General features: G+C 44.7%; 2 protein-coding genes across 4 annotated transcripts in view; both read left to right on the top strand.

Annotated features, from left to right (window-relative positions):
• Window positions 1-8,972, top strand: part of LOC117048687 (ETS domain-containing protein Elk-4-like) — a 140,382-nt gene extending 131,410 nt beyond the window's left edge. Inside the window, exon 6 of the mRNA XM_033152833.1 lies at window positions 8,851-8,972. The gene's annotated coding sequence lies outside the window, so the exon portion shown is untranslated. The remainder of the gene's footprint in view (window positions 1-8,850) is intronic.
• ELK4 (ETS transcription factor ELK4) lies at window positions 2,854-15,038 on the top strand. 3 transcript variants are annotated; one of them, XM_033152839.1, is made up of 5 exons: window positions 2,854-3,070; window positions 8,851-9,066; window positions 10,521-11,411; window positions 12,768-12,884; window positions 14,494-15,038. In XM_033152839.1, the coding sequence occupies exons 2-5, from the start codon at window positions 8,860-8,862 to the stop codon at window positions 14,590-14,592; spliced, it is 1,314 nt and encodes a 437-aa protein (XP_033008730.1). In that variant the 5' UTR covers window positions 2,854-3,070; window positions 8,851-8,859; the 3' UTR covers window positions 14,593-15,038. The 3 variants fall into 3 exon arrangements, with proteins under 3 accessions (XP_033008730.1, XP_033008728.1, XP_033008729.1); XM_033152837.1 differs by lacking the exon at window positions 2,854-3,070 and adding an exon at window positions 3,912-3,947; XM_033152838.1 differs by lacking the exon at window positions 2,854-3,070 and adding an exon at window positions 3,956-3,985.
• Window positions 15,039-15,046: the final 8 nt, after the last annotated feature.

Below are 15,046 nucleotides of genomic sequence, written 5' to 3'. Positions count from 1 at the left end.
GAATTCTTGGAGGGAAAGAATGTGTTTTGAATGTCCTTTCAAGGTAGAGCATGAACTAATGTTCAGGCTCTGAACTGGGCTCCAAATGAACATCTAAAGAAGCTCTGTCACCATTATTCCTCCCACAGAATGAGCTTTTGTTGGCAATATCGACTAGTCTAAAAGGATGTTTGAAAAGCACCTCCTACGGGAAACTGCGCTATGACAATTCTAGCTATTTAAAGCCCCGAAAAAGAACTTGTGCTCACAGGTGCAGAAATCCAGGATTCATGCCCAGCCATGCAGACAGATATATTTGCATATGTCACAGTAAAGGAAAAACAAACTGAATCAGTCGTCAAAGCTGACAGAGTTACTTGTCAACTGCTGCATTCCCTCTCAGAAAGGAAAAATGAGTTTTGGCAATCTGTGTGATTCTTCCCCGCCCCCACTTTTCTTAGTTTTCATATAAATAAGATGGATGGCTGTTTGACTACCTGATCTCTTTTTAGGCATCCATCAGTTATCCTGTGATAAAAACCCTTTATCTCACGTTGGCCTCAGATTAACTTCTTGGCTGTGTAGATAAAGTACATGTTCAAAAGGTCAATCAGAGGTTGCTGAAAGTTGAGGGAGTCCACAATCCATGGCAATACTGGAAGTCCCATTTTCTTCCTTTTCATCCTAGCATGACACCATCATGTCAATACTACCATAGTCATTAACAGTTCACAGTTTCATAGGTCGATTGCCAGTCAGTGATTTTCTAAATTCAGTCCTCAAGGAAGGATGGCTGGAAAACAGACTGGATTATCATTTAGGCAGATGGATGGTTAGCTCAGGATAACAACCTTGGGCTAAGAACCCTGAGATAGCAGGTACCATTGTTGATTGCCTGAATCAACCTATAGATGGGCTAACCCAAGTATCTTCAGATATAACATAAGTTCAGTCAGGGGCACGTAACATACCCTCAGCCCAATTTCAATTTGGGAGAGAAGGAGGGGGGAAAGGGGGTTACAGAGAGAAAATTGAATGAAAGAGGGAAAGAGGGGAGGGGAAGAGCCATAGATACAATACACAGGTAAGCAGCCACCGGGGCTCATGGTGCTTTTACATCTCCCCCCCCCCAAAACAGCCTGCCCCCCCAAGGTCTGAGGGCCCCCTGCTGAAAAAGTTTGCTGACCCCTGGTTTAGAAGATATTGGCCTATTTTATATGCAGGATTGTACTTAAGTATTTATTTATTTAGCCTGCTTCACTGAATGACATGGGGCTACTTGGTTATCTGCATGCTTTGATTAAGCCATTTCAAGTCAGTGAACATAGTAACATATATGTGCTTGCACACTGGTGTTTGTAGCAGTAAAGTGTGAAGAAGGCAAGCTTGTAAATGCACAGTTGGCATGTACTAGGAGTCTAACCACAATTTTAACTTCCAGAGCATTCCCGCTGCACGTATGCTGACGCTGTGTGCCTTCCCCTTTATAGTTTACGGTGTTTGCTGCAGCAAAAACTGGCACGCAGTGGCAGATGTTCCAGTGTGCAAAGCATGAAACAGCTCTAACAGCATGTAGCCTCATCTGAATTGTGTCTCATCTGACTTCATCTAGATTGCACCTAGTGGTTAAAGTACTAAGCAAAGCAGCCCAGAGGAGAGTTCAAAAAAGCGGCTTTTCATGGCTGCATCTTGTGCCTTTTATCTTTATTGTGAGCAGGGTTACCAAATAATTGTGAAACAAGTTACTTTTTGCCTACTTTGTGCAGTCTCTGTAACTCTTAGCATTTTCACTTTAGCCACTTGATAATTGGGCTGCCTTAATGGACACTTGTGCTGTATAATCCAATATAGCAGAATCAATCTTTACCTTTCTAGTTTTACAGCAAGACATCAAATGTTCTCCCTCTACTCATCCTACCTCTGCCTTTGAGGAAGGCACATCACACCATTTGTAAACCAATGAAATAAACAGAGAAAAATAAATCGAAAAACATCACAGGTTTCAGTGTTTTATTGCAGCCACAGACTTTGGCAAAGTGTCTACAGGGCAGCTTTTACTGCGGCAGGTGGGGGGCTAAGTTTGTTCAGAACATGAATTTTACTTTAGAAAGGGTATATCCATCCATGCTCCTTTGTCTCTGCACACTTGCCTTTTTCCCTATTGAAAGTTATCTCCTGCTTGTTCTCTAACATCAGACAATTGGCAGAACACCATCTCTCCTCTTAAATCATTACATATCCATTCTGCAATCACATCCTTTGGCTTAGAAACCACTGGCCTCTATCCGGGGTGCCAACTTACATAAAATATTTTTTTGGGGGGGCAGGTAAGCCCTTCCCCCACATAATCACAAGACACCATTTAAATGGAATGCCCAACAACTTGGGAGGGGAGGGAGCTGGCCCCTCAAATATTTGTGTGTGCAAAGGGACCTCGGCCCCCAGGAGTTGGCTCCTATGCTTCGTATGGGTTTTGGTCTGTGGGTCTATCGCTTTAAAGCTCTGCAAAATGACCGTGGCATTAAACATAAATAAAAGCAAACTAAACCGATTATCCACAAGAAAGTGGGCGTGTCTCCATGGACTTGCTTCGAGTCCATGCAATAAATATTACAAAAATGACAAAACCCCGCGTTCAACACGAGCATACACTCCTTTCTCTCTCTCTCTGGCCTGTAGAGGCAGCCAGCAACCACTTATTAGAAGGGGAAAAAACTCCAATCCCCACAGTGCCCTGCGGGCGAGAGGCGGGCCGAGCTTTTTCATTGGCCCATCCTCCGACTGCGGCTCCTTACGATTGGCTTCGTTCGCAAGTTTCCATTCCTCCCTTTCCCGGGTGGGTGGAGGGGCGGAAGTGGCGGTTACGGAGGCCGTAATGAGACCGCGGAGTCCGCCTGCTACGGAGTAAAGCTGCTGCCCCGTCAGCCCCCTTTTCGCGACGCGGCTCGCTGCTTCCGCGTCGGCCGCGAAGGGATGGGGACTCGGACTCGGAGTCTCCGCGGGGACTCCCGGCCATGAAAGGCAGGGACTCGGCAGGGAGCTCAGCACCTGCCGCTGCACGGGGACCGCTTGGCGGGCGGGCTCCGCCTAGGTGAGTGCCGGGCCGGGACACCTTCCCCGTCGACCTCCGTCCCTACCCGGACCCCGTCGCCACACCCCCGGACCCGGCCAGGATCGCCCTGGAAGACGCTCAGCCCGCGGGGTGGCCTCTGGTTCCCTAGGTGGTACGGACAGCTGCGTCCTCGAAGGGTGACAGAAGTGCTCTCTGCCCATGCTCAGGGGAACCGCCTTGTTATTAATCCTGGGGCTAACCTAGGGCTTTCGTACAAGATTAAGCAGTGGGGCTGCTAACCAGTTTCCCCTGTTCTCTGTTGCAGCTGCTTTATGGGTTTCTTCCCATTCCTTCTCTCAACTCTACTCAGAGACTTGGCTGTGTTGTACCCACTCGCTTCTGTAATTAGTGAAATCAAATTGGTCAGTATTTGCTGCCAGTTAAATTAGTTCTACTTGCTGCTGCATAGGCTTCTCTACAGCATGTTATCTCGCTGGCTTCTTTCAAGCAGCCCTGCCCAAACTACTGCCATTTTTTTTACAGGTGAGGGAAGGAGGGAATGTGTATGAGAGAGTTCTGGCTAAGCAATAATTCGGAAATGCCTTCCTCACCCGAGCAGCTGAAATCTGTCTGCTGGACTATACTGGCAGAAGCCCATTAGTTTTTCTTCATAACTGATGTTTATACATTGTCCTGCATCCCTTGGGGGTTAACTGCAGACCCAGCCTATGGAATTTAATCTCAGTTTTGTCTTCTGGTTTCTGCAGAAATCTTAAGATGTGGTTCCTCAAATATGTTGTTATCTTCCCAGCTGCGTCACTTTTCAGAATCTTTCATCATGGCTTTTCTGGAGTTCATGTCCCCCTATTTTGTGTTTTGTGTTGTCTGTCTCTTCTGGTTTCTAGCACTTATGACAGTCAGTTTCTCGTTACCTGAGGCTGCATTTGCATGAATGTGAGTAAACTGTGTTGGGTATTTCTGCAGGGTTTATTCAGGAGGTCACAGCTTCTATACTGGTTGTGTGTGTCATAACAACAGGATGTCATGCACAGCTTTCCCAGAGTTATGCCCTTCCTAAAATACACTCTGTAACTTACAGTTTGGGAGTGGAAAGATAGAATAAGTCCTTCTCTTGTAATGCTCATGTGAACAAACACCTCTTTAAAGAAGAGTCGGTGCTCGTTTTAGCTTCTCTTTTTGCATGTTTCAAGAGGTTGCGACTTTAAAAATAATTTGTTAGTTGAAATTGCTAATGCAAATATGATCTGGACCTGTATCAAGGTGGCTAACCTGTGGCTCCCATCAGCTCCAGCGTGTGTGGCCAGTGGTCACAAATGATGTGAGTTGTAGGCCAAATACAGGTTAATCACCCCTGCAGAGCCTGCCTTTATACAAGATCACATTGTTTGGCAAAACAATCTGAACTGTGGCCTGGCAGTTGGACAGTGTGGCAGAGACACCTCTGCATCTATAGCCCTGTCACCCATACCATCTGCTGCGAGGGGAAAAGGAGCTCTGTGCCAGTGGACTGATGCAATCCAAACACACACACATACCCCAGTGTGGGCAGTGGGGGTTGAATTATACCCTAAGCCTAGTTCTGTGTTTCTAGCAGAGGCATACTTAGGGTCCCTTGTGCCCTTGGCAAGGAGCTGTATCAGCTTCCCCCTATAAAAAAACACAAACCCACTTCTGTGTTTGATCTTGCCACGACAGCAGCATCATGTTGCCACGCACATATATGCCATACACTCCATAGTCTTCCATGGTCTGCCTTCATACCGCCTTGCCATTTCTCCTACCACTCAGCAATGAAATTCTTGGCTAAACTCACAACCTTACGCAGATAACTAGGGTATGCCTTTGGTTTCCAGTCATTAACACAAATTAGCAGTCTTTAATCTATAAACAAGACACTTGGGAATATGGGTAAACTCTGACCTCTTATCTTTTTCTATAACAATCCTGTGGTTCCTAAAACCAGTTAGAAGAGATAATAATTGATCTGTGTTATGTGGTCTGAGTTCTGCATCCCAGGCATGTCACTGTGTTACCATTTGACTCCTCTCCTGGTGTCCTGTAATCTCTATTGTCTTTTCTTCCCACTGCCCCATAGTAAAATCCATTCAGCCCATAGATTGCTACTTTTTTCTGGAACCCTTCCTGATTTTTTCCTCTTACACAACTTGCTTACTCTTTTCTGCCCCATCCAGATTTTCAGAATCTGTTAGCATTTCTTCACATTCTTGTTCCCTTTAAGTTTACTTTAATCTACTCCTGCAGCAACTGGTCTGCTTCTGTTCTAAGGGAGTCCTCTCTTCCTTAAGTATCCCCATTTGCTTTGTTGCATGTGAACCTCATCCATTGTCACCCTCTTCTTATTGCCATTGTGGCAAAATACCCCTTGCTCCACTTTGCTTGCTTCATACCTGGCTGTTTAGCTTTGTGTTGTGTTTGGTTTGCTGCTGCTAACCTGGCCAAGAGATGGGACAGCAGTTGTGGGCAGGAATTGGAGCAGGGAGACATAGCGGGATGTTTTTGTGGTTGGTAGGAGCAAACTAGAAAAATAAACAAATGTATATTTTTGAAAGTTCTTAAACTGGCAGAGGGGTTCATGTTTGCAAACTGCTGCAAACACTTGGATTTGCTTATTATGGGGATCCTTCTGCCTCTCTTCTATTGGAAAAAGTTGCAAAAAGTATGTTAAGAGCTCTTTTCATTGAGTGTGTAAGATCCCTGTAGAAATCAATCAGTGAGATGGGATGCTCTGTCAGTGTCTGAGTTATTTGTATGAAAATCCATGAGCTTCATTTTTGTGGTGTGAAGTCTGGTGTGTGCGTGTGTGCATATACAAGCCAGGAACTTAGAAAATGAAAGCAACTGCTAAAAGCATTGAAATCTTGCAGTTCCGTTCAGGACTTTGATCTCTGGAAGGCTATGGTAGCTTTTTGTAATCAGCTCCGCAAGCCTACCCTTTCTCCTGTGAACTTTGATTTCCTCCCCGGAAATACTGAGATCACAGCATTTTCTTAAAACAAAAATGTCTAAACTACAATAAGGATGCATTTATAAATACCCCCCCCCCCCATAATAACAAAGATGGCATTGAAATGGGGCCACCCAGGGAGAACAGTTTTGGGATATTCAAGGACAGAGCCATCAAAGGGGGTGGGGTACAGGAGTTACTGCTGTAAAATGTGCAGGCCAGGCACCATTTGAAGTCCATACTGACATCCTTTTGGCACCAGGTGTTGAATGAAAATGTCAATGTAATGTGGGGTGGAATTCAGAGTAGCTCTGACTGGGGGTATGCTTGCATAATAGGACCTCCATGCCCCCTAAACCCTCCAGAGCTGGTGGGGTGTGTGTGAAGAGAGGAAAGTTTAGTTGCATGAACAGACCTTGTTCCATGGCACATGCAACAACTTAGTTGAATTTATGCTTCTGTTTTCAAATGTAAACCACCTGGATACCTTTTAAGTAACAAGCAACTAATAGGTCTAATAAATAAGAATACCTTTGCAGCTCTGCTGGAGTAGAATCATGTTAGGATTTTGTGTAGCCTCTGCTGCATCAGCTTGGCTAGTGATATTAGTTTAAATCTCATGTGTTGTCTGAGAGAGTGTGGAAGCGGAAGACTGTCTTACCGTATCTCTTCCACCTGAGAGTGTAATTGTAAGTTACTTTCACTTCTGCAGTGTGCATTGCTTGTTCTGCCAGAGCTAGGAGAACACAGACATGGATTATGGATTCTCTGTACAGTATAGACCAACACGGCTACGTACCTGTAACTGTTGCATATCTGTGTGGTATGTGTCTTGAGTTCTTTAAATGAGTCTTTCCCGTGGCAAGGTCCCATTAAAAACAGATGGAATGACAGGCTCTACCTAAAGGGGGAGCAGGGAGAAGTACCTGCCCCAAGGCAAAATTTAATTAGGAATGCTTAACCCTGTTTTGTCATGCTAAATTGTCATGCGAATCCTTTTATAGAGCCAACTACATTTTGTCATCTCCTTTGAATAGGCTGAAGAGTTTCTCCTACAGAATTATTTCTTACTTTTTGTGTTGATTCAGTAATATGTACATGTTACCAAAGTTATTCTGGGTATCAATTTGCATCACCTGCCCAGCAACTGGCAGTTTGTATATCTCAGCAGTTATAGGTAGGTAGCCGTGTTGGTCTGCCATGGTACAAATGACAAACTTATTTGGTCTCTAAGGTGCTACTGGAAGGAATTTTTTTATTTTCTGTATATCTCAGCAGTTAGTTTAGTGAAAGGACTTTGAGGATAGTGGTGGGCCAAGACTTCAGCTCCATCCTCATAGCGACCTTCCAGTAAGTCCTGCTGCTGCAGCCTCTGCTGTGTCTACATCTCGCTTTGGCCTGTGTGAGAGGAAAAGATAGCCCCCATTAGACTGGACTTTGCACACGGTTTGCCAATGGTGAATTTCACTCAGGTGAAATAAGAGCTAGGTGAGATGAATATTTCCACCACTGAATAACCTCTTTATTTCAGTGTGCTGTATATCTAACTGGGCACCTCTCCTGCTTTCTTCAGTTGTAGGAGTTTGGAGGACAATGTAATGTTAAAGCTAGAACTTGCAAGGTGCCTGCACCAGTGGGTAGCCTGGCTGCTCATCTCTCCTTCTTTGGACAGAAACCTGCTAGCACATTCCTTGTTCAGACACTACAGTTTTTCAGGTGTACATGTAAGGTGGTAGCATGTGAATATGACCCAACATGTTTGCAAATGTGTAGATTTACTTGAACGTTCATCAGAGAGCCAGGATTGGTGGTTGCTTGTGAAGGGTATATTTGGGGCTCCTTTCATTCTCTAATCCAGAGCTGGCCAATGTAGTAGTTTCCTGGTGTTGTTTGATTACAGCTCCCTTTATCCCTGACTATTAACCATGCTGGGAGGGATTGATGAGAAATGGGGATTAACAGCATCTGGAGGGCACCACACAGACTATCCCTTCTTTAATGTGTTATATTTTATAACTCAGATTTCATTCAGAAGTAGAATTTGAGTGCTAAAATAAAAAGCAACATGGTGGCCAATCCTTGAACAAGAAGACACCCTTTGCTCCTCCAGCATCAGTAGTAATTCATTTTCTTAAGAGAAAAAAATTGTAATTGTGGCTGTTTCGCTTTGTGTGTGCTATTTTTGTTTTGAACGTTCGGCAAAGAGTCTTATCTGGCTGCTGCACTGGCACAGTTTCTGATGAGCAAAGCTAGACCTATGGAGGGACTTTTCATAGATAAATGTAACGAGTTAGTGTGGCTCTCCAAACTGTTTTGATTCAACTAAAGGAGACTCTATAAATCAGGGGTCGGCAAGGTTCACCTCATCTGGGCCGGTTCACTCCAGTGGAGATCCCTCCATGTGCACGTGTGCATGAGTGCGCGTGCCCACGATTTTCGGGGTCTGTGCATGTGCAGACGTGATTTCCGGCGCTGCAGAAGTAAGTCTCCGTGCCGCGCTGCACCGGTTTAGCGCAGTGCGTGGGGACTTGCCGAGCAGGTGGCTCAGTTCGGGGGCGACTCATGGGCCGGTTAAACGACCCCCGTGGGCCGCTTGTGGCCCATGGGCCTTAGGTTGCCTATCCCTGCTCTAAATAGTCCCAGTGCAGAGAATGTAGCCCTCCTAAACTTTTGTCTTTTGTTTCTGTTGGAAACTCGTGTTTCTCCTGTGGCAGTACTGATTATTGCAAACATACCATTTATTTTAGGAGAGATGTGCATGCACCCCCCCTCCCAGTATTGCACACACGACCCTTGTGAGAATCTTCTCAGCTTCTCTTCTTCTGCATTTCAGCTCACTGCTATGGACAGTGCGATCACCTTGTGGCAGTTCCTTTTACAACTCCTCCAGGAGCCTCGGAACAAGGATATCATCTGCTGGACCTCCAATGACGGAGAGTTCAAGCTGCTGCAGGCGGAAGAGGTGGCCCGCCTTTGGGGGATCCGTAAAAACAAGCCCAGTATGAACTACGACAAACTCAGTCGTGCTCTCAGATATTACTATGTGAAGGTAACTCCAGCATTTGGTTTGCATCAGATGTGTAACCTTCTTTTGCTTCTGCCTCAGCCTAACGTCCTTTTCTTTTTTCCAAGGGTAATGCAATGCTATACAAGCCTGGGTATCATGAGAGCTGTTTCCTGTGGCTGAGATTTTAGATTTTCAGGCCCTGAAGAGTTATTAAGTGTTTTAACTGTCTTTGATGTTTAAGTGAGGCTTTCCAAGAAAATCACCTGCCAGGTTGCCAAAAATGAGTACAAACTTCTGGGTAATGAAAGCCCTAAAAACACAAAGTAATTACAACTTGCTATACTGCTGTGATGCTATTTTGTATTTGACACTGTCCTAAGATATTTTAAGTCTGAATTCAAGTAGACTTAAATCTCCCCCACCCTTTTACTTCACATATATATACATTGCCTTTTCCAGAATAGTGAATGACATAGGAAGCTACCCCACCTCCTGTGCAAATGCATTGCTCCCCCCCCCCCCCAGAAGGGGCCTATTCAGTGCTACCCAAGAACAAGGAAGAGGGATATTTTCATGATCTTATTTTGCAAACTGTCCTTGTGTGGGTGCATGGGATAAGAAAATAAATGTTCTGGAGGTAATGTGGTCTGCTGATTAGAACTTAAAGTTGAGATAACGCTGGCTTGCTCGTCAAACTTACAATACTAATTTGGCTGAAGCATTCAGTACTTCAGTAAGTACAGAAGGAAATAAGTGTTGCTGAATACGGCTTAGAGGCATTGAAGTGGCTGCAGTTCATGCTGTTCTGCTGAATGTCAGCTGCTTATTTCCCATCAGCTACATAAAAGTTACATACTTAACCTTGGTGCTGTAACACAGTGCGCCCACAGATGCAAGCACAGTGCCTATCTTCAGTATTTGGGCTTAAGCTTCAATGCCTTTTAAATCAAGGCCATAAAATGTGTAGGTAATAGACATGAGTCTGGGCCCATTATGTGTGACATAAGTTAAGGGCAATTATTATTTAATGCACATTGCGGATGGGCTTTTTAGTGTGTGGGTGGCCAGACAGGAGAGAAATGGCAAAACTTTCCATGATCAGTGAATGTTCTGGATTCGGCCAATGCTGTAGCCTTGTTGAAGCTAACTGTGGGTGTGACCTGATTACTGCAGGGATGAGCAGTACCCAGGACTCCCCCCACTTCCTTAAGCCACTCGTGAGTTTCTAAATGGAAGGGAGGGATATAAATGTAGGCAGAATCCAGGCTAAGCTAGTTGTACTTAGTTTCCATTAAAATCAGTGGGGCTTGGTCGTTGCTGATTAAGTGTTAGCAACTTAGCCCTGGATCCAACACATAATAACTATGTAACTAGGCTTGCCCTCAAATGTAAGTAATTTTCTTATTGAAGTGGGGTGTCCTTGGGTTGAGCCGCCAAAGCAAGAATTCAGATGAGAGGAGTGCCTGACGCCTTTTTATTGTTTGATGTTTCCACAGAACATCATCAAAAAAGTGAATGGCCAGAAGTTTGTTTACAAGTTTGTGTCTTACCCGGAGATTTTGAATATGGACCCCTTAGCGGTTGGCAGGATTGAGGGTGATGCTGAGTCTCAGACGGGCTTGTTAGACGTTAGCAATGCTGCAAAGGACGTGGAGAATTGTGGGAAAGAGAAGCCTCAGCCCTGTGCAAAGTCCTCCAGCCGCAATGATTATATCCACTCAGGCCTATATTCTTCATTCACTTTGAACTCCCTGAACTCTTCCTCTTGTGTAAAACTCTTTAAGCCAATCAAAATGGAGAACCCGACTGAGAAACCGTTGGAGAAAAAAGGTGCTCAGGATCCGACACCGTCGGTCATAAAATTTGTGACCGTATCCTCAAAAAAGCTTTCAATCTCTCCCCTCGCCTCTACTGCTCAGCCGCCCTCTACTCTGTCAGCTGCCTCCACTCTCCCTTCTGGCTCAGATGAGAGTCTGCAGGCTTTGGAGTCCCTGGTAACACCGAAAGCGTCTCCCACTGAGACGTCCACATCCTTGCTGAGCTTGACCACCAATTTTGCCCCTACGCCTCCTGCAGCCTCCGTTTCTCCTCCTCTCCAGGTTCCTCCCAGGTCTCCTTTGCCACCTTCAAGTTCTGACCTGGCTATAGACACAGATCCTGAGCCTGTGTCGTGCCAGCAGCTGGACCATTCTCAGAACCAAGCCTTGGAGTTCAAAGAGCAGGGTTCCTCCATGCTAGAAAAGGAGTTTCGTCATAGCCGAACTAGAAAGCCTAAAGGGCTGGAAATTGCTCCCACTCTGCTCATTACTGGCAGTGACCCAAGTCCGCTGGGGATACTAAGCCCTTCTCTCCCGACTGCTTCTCTTACACCAGCATTTTTTTCACAGGTAATCCTGTCTTCTGTTACTTCTAAACCAAATCCTGTATGTGTACAGGAAGCATGGCAGAGAGATGACCTCTTCAGAAGAGGTGTGCTAACTTTTCTAAAGGTTATGAGTGAGCAGACAGGGATTTTTCAAAGCTGGATGGAAATCTAACCTGTTGTCTGTGATCAGGTACATAGCCAACCAGACCGCAGTGTGTTTAGTGTAATATGCACTGATCTTTACATGATGGAGGTAGAGCATAGAGTCAGTTCAGAATGCCTCAAGTTTCTGGATCTTTTTGGCAAGGGTGGTATGAAAATCATTTGAGAGATCCAAACTTCCTAAGCTGATTTTTCATGATTTTTCATACACGAAAAGCCAGTGCAAATGTAATGCTCTTTTTGCAGTGTGTCTGTGTTAGCTTAATTTCAAAGAGAGAATGTACACAGCAAGGTTTAGGTGCATGTTTTTTTTTTTTTTTTTATAAAAAAAATACTTATGTATGGGCTGTGTGAGTACAGCATGAACAAAGCTTAGATGTCAGAAATTAGTTCAGATCACTGTTAAAAGTGGCCATCTTTGCTTGAATCTGTTCTATCTAGCTCATGTTCAGTTGTAGATTTGCACACATTCACCAAAAGCTATTAAACTTAAGTATTGACCCAGGTGGCGCTGTGGGTTAAACCACAGAGTCTAGGGCTTGCCGATCAGAAGGTCGGCGGTTTGAATCCCTGCGACGGGGTGAGCTCCCGTTGTTCGGTCCCAGCTCCTGCCCACCTAGCAGTTCGAAAGCACGTCAAAGTGCAAGTAGATAAATAGGGACCGCTCCAGCGGGAAGGTAAACGGCGTTTCCGTGCGCTGCTCTGGTTCACCAGAAAGCAGCTTTGCCATGCTGGCCACATGACCCGGAAGCTGTCTGCGGACAAACGCCGGCTCCCTTGGCCTATAGAGCGAGATGAGCGCCGCAACCCCAGAGTCGGACAAGACTGGACCTGATGGTCAGGGGTCCCTTTACCTTTACCTTTATTGACTTTCCAAACTTGATCACCTGCTATTTTGGGTGACTGGTGCCATCAACTGATGCTGATACAACTGCCTTGGCTTCCTTAGAGCGTGGTGCTGATAATGCCAAGGTTTCAAGTTCAATCCCCGTATGCTGCGCATTCCTGCATTGCAGGGGGTTGGAATAGATGATCCTCAGGATCCCTTCCAACTCCACAATTCGATGATTCTAAGCCCAGGTGACCTCGGTGGCTTGGAAGTGTTAAATGTTTGCTAGTTATATTGCTGGTAATGGAAGTTCAGGTGTCAAATGGTTTCTTATGTTAAGTTCATATATTAAACTGGTGTTGTGACATTGTTTTGTATGTCTCACAGACGCCTATTTTGCTGACCCCAAGCCCCTTGCTCTCCAGTATCCATTTCTGGAGCACTCTCAGTCCAGTTGCCCCTCTCAGCCCGGCAAGATTGCAAGGTGCTAACACCCTTTTCCAGGTAAGTTCCAGTGGATGACTTCAGAGGCGGAGCTAGCTGCTCCGGCACTCGGAATGCCGCACATGCTGTGTACCCGGGGGCGGGGCAAGTGTCCCAGGGGGGCGGGGTGGTGATGTCACCCTCCTCAGGGATGACACCCGGGGCGGACCACACCCACCGCACCCCCTTACTCCACCAGTGGATGACTTATGTAAAAGAGCCAACGGGGTTTGCAAAAATATAAATATCTCCTCTTATAGGTTCATTTAGAAGTTCATCTCAATTCAGATGGTTCTCCATTTGAGAAACGAGCCATGGGCTCCTGCGCTCCCTCCTCTTCTGCACAGTTTCACTTTCACTTTGCAGCTTACTGCTGACTTTAGACGATGTGACAGTGAATCAGAAAACTGTGGTTAACACTTGCACTGCAAACCAGGATTTTTTAAAAGCATGCTTTCCAATTCTGACTTGGAGGGTGAGTGCTAACAATAGTACATGTAATCCAGACTTTGTAGTAACCTAGTTCTGGAAGCCTTCCAGTTTAAGCACAATGGACTGGAAAATGTTCTTTTAATGTCTTCTTTTTAGCTTTGTTATTTTAATGGAAAATCCTTAATGAAACATGGAACGTGAGTACAGTGGAGACCTTGTGTTACTCCCGAAGAGTAAGCTTAGTTTTTTCATTGGGATAATCCAATGGTAAGATGAGCAAATAATTGTTCGCTTTGAGTGCCACACCCGATTCCAGGTGAAGGATACTGTTTAGTGATTGAATAGGAACACATCGAGTATGTTGTTATGTTGTGAACTGCCCTGTGATTTTTGGGTGAAGGGTGGTGTATTATTCAAGCCTTTCAGAAAAATTAAGGTAAAGGTTGTATCTTTAATTTGTGTGACGTGATGCGTACATCAAAATGGCGAAAGTAAATGACTCAATTCTTGTATATGTATGTTGAGATGAAAGAACCAAGGTTGTGATATGCAGGTTCAGGTATGTGTATGAGATATATATATATATATATATAGAGAGAGAGAGAGAGAGAGAGAAAGAGAGAGAGAGAGAGAGAGAATACTCAACATAATCTACAGCAAACTTTGAAGCTTGAAGTGGCATTTATATATTATGCTGACAGGTATCGGCATAATATATTATGTGCTGGCAGGAGCTAAGAACAGCTGTCCAAAGCTGCTTTTTAAAAAGGTTTTCCAGTTGAGGGGCATAATAAAAAATAATAATCTCACAAGCATTTTAGAGTAAAATAATTCAACCCAGGATAGCCTTTTATCTCAGTAATGTACTGTTGTCAAAAATGGCCCAGTGAAAACGCCCTCTAGTGGCAAGCTGTTATAGTACCAGGTTAGAAAAACGGAGGCATTTGTTTGCCACGTCATCTCTGGTGGCTTTGCTCCCCTAGTTCATTTCTGTAAGATCATTTTACAGTGTGAGTAGTGAGCTGAAAAGACAAGTATGAACAGACTTGAGCTTCTTGGAAATGTTAATGATAAATTGTTAATTATTCTGCTGAAATGAGTAGTCTCAACACATCAGCTATCAGTGGAAAAGATAAATGCTAGTGCACAGAAAACTTTTCACACTGGTACAATCTTAGTATCTGTTTCTGTTTTTCAGTTTCCATCGGTGCTGAATACTCATGGACCATTTACGATATCCGGAATGGACGGGCTCTCCACTCCTGGGCCTTTCTCCCCAGATTTGCAGAAGACATAGGGCATGGCCTTCTAGGAAAAGGACAGGTGGGAATCAAGATAAAGAGGTTTCATCGAAATGATGAAATCTGGTTTGCAATATGGGGTTTGCAATTCCACAGAGACAAAATGAACAGGCTTGGGTTTTTTTTTTTTTTTTTGCTATTCCCAGTTTAAATGCCTTTTCAAAAATTCCTTTCAAGACGTAAGGGAATTGTTATGGAAACGCCTTAATTGGAGACTGTCCTCCAAGATCACTTTTCTCACCTGGTTCTTCTGATTTAAAAAGGCTTCTCTTGGTAAAGGGATCTCCTTTGGTTTTTGATTTTTCTTGAGGGGGGTGGAATGCAATGATTGATTCTGCAGCAGCTGATACCAGTCACAACTTTCCTTTTTGACTGGTAACCTTTTGCCCCTTTGCTTCTTGTGTAACCTATCAAAATAATAATCGCTATTGGAAGCTGGCATTCCAAGAA

The sequence above is a fragment of the Lacerta agilis genome, chromosome 6, assembly GCF_009819535.1.
Source record: "Lacerta agilis isolate rLacAgi1 chromosome 6, rLacAgi1.pri, whole genome shotgun sequence".
Lineage (NCBI taxonomy): Eukaryota > Metazoa > Chordata > Lepidosauria > Squamata > Lacertidae > Lacerta > Lacerta agilis.
Note: the sequence above shows the minus strand (reverse complement) of the source record. Positions and strands in the feature narration are given on the sequence as shown.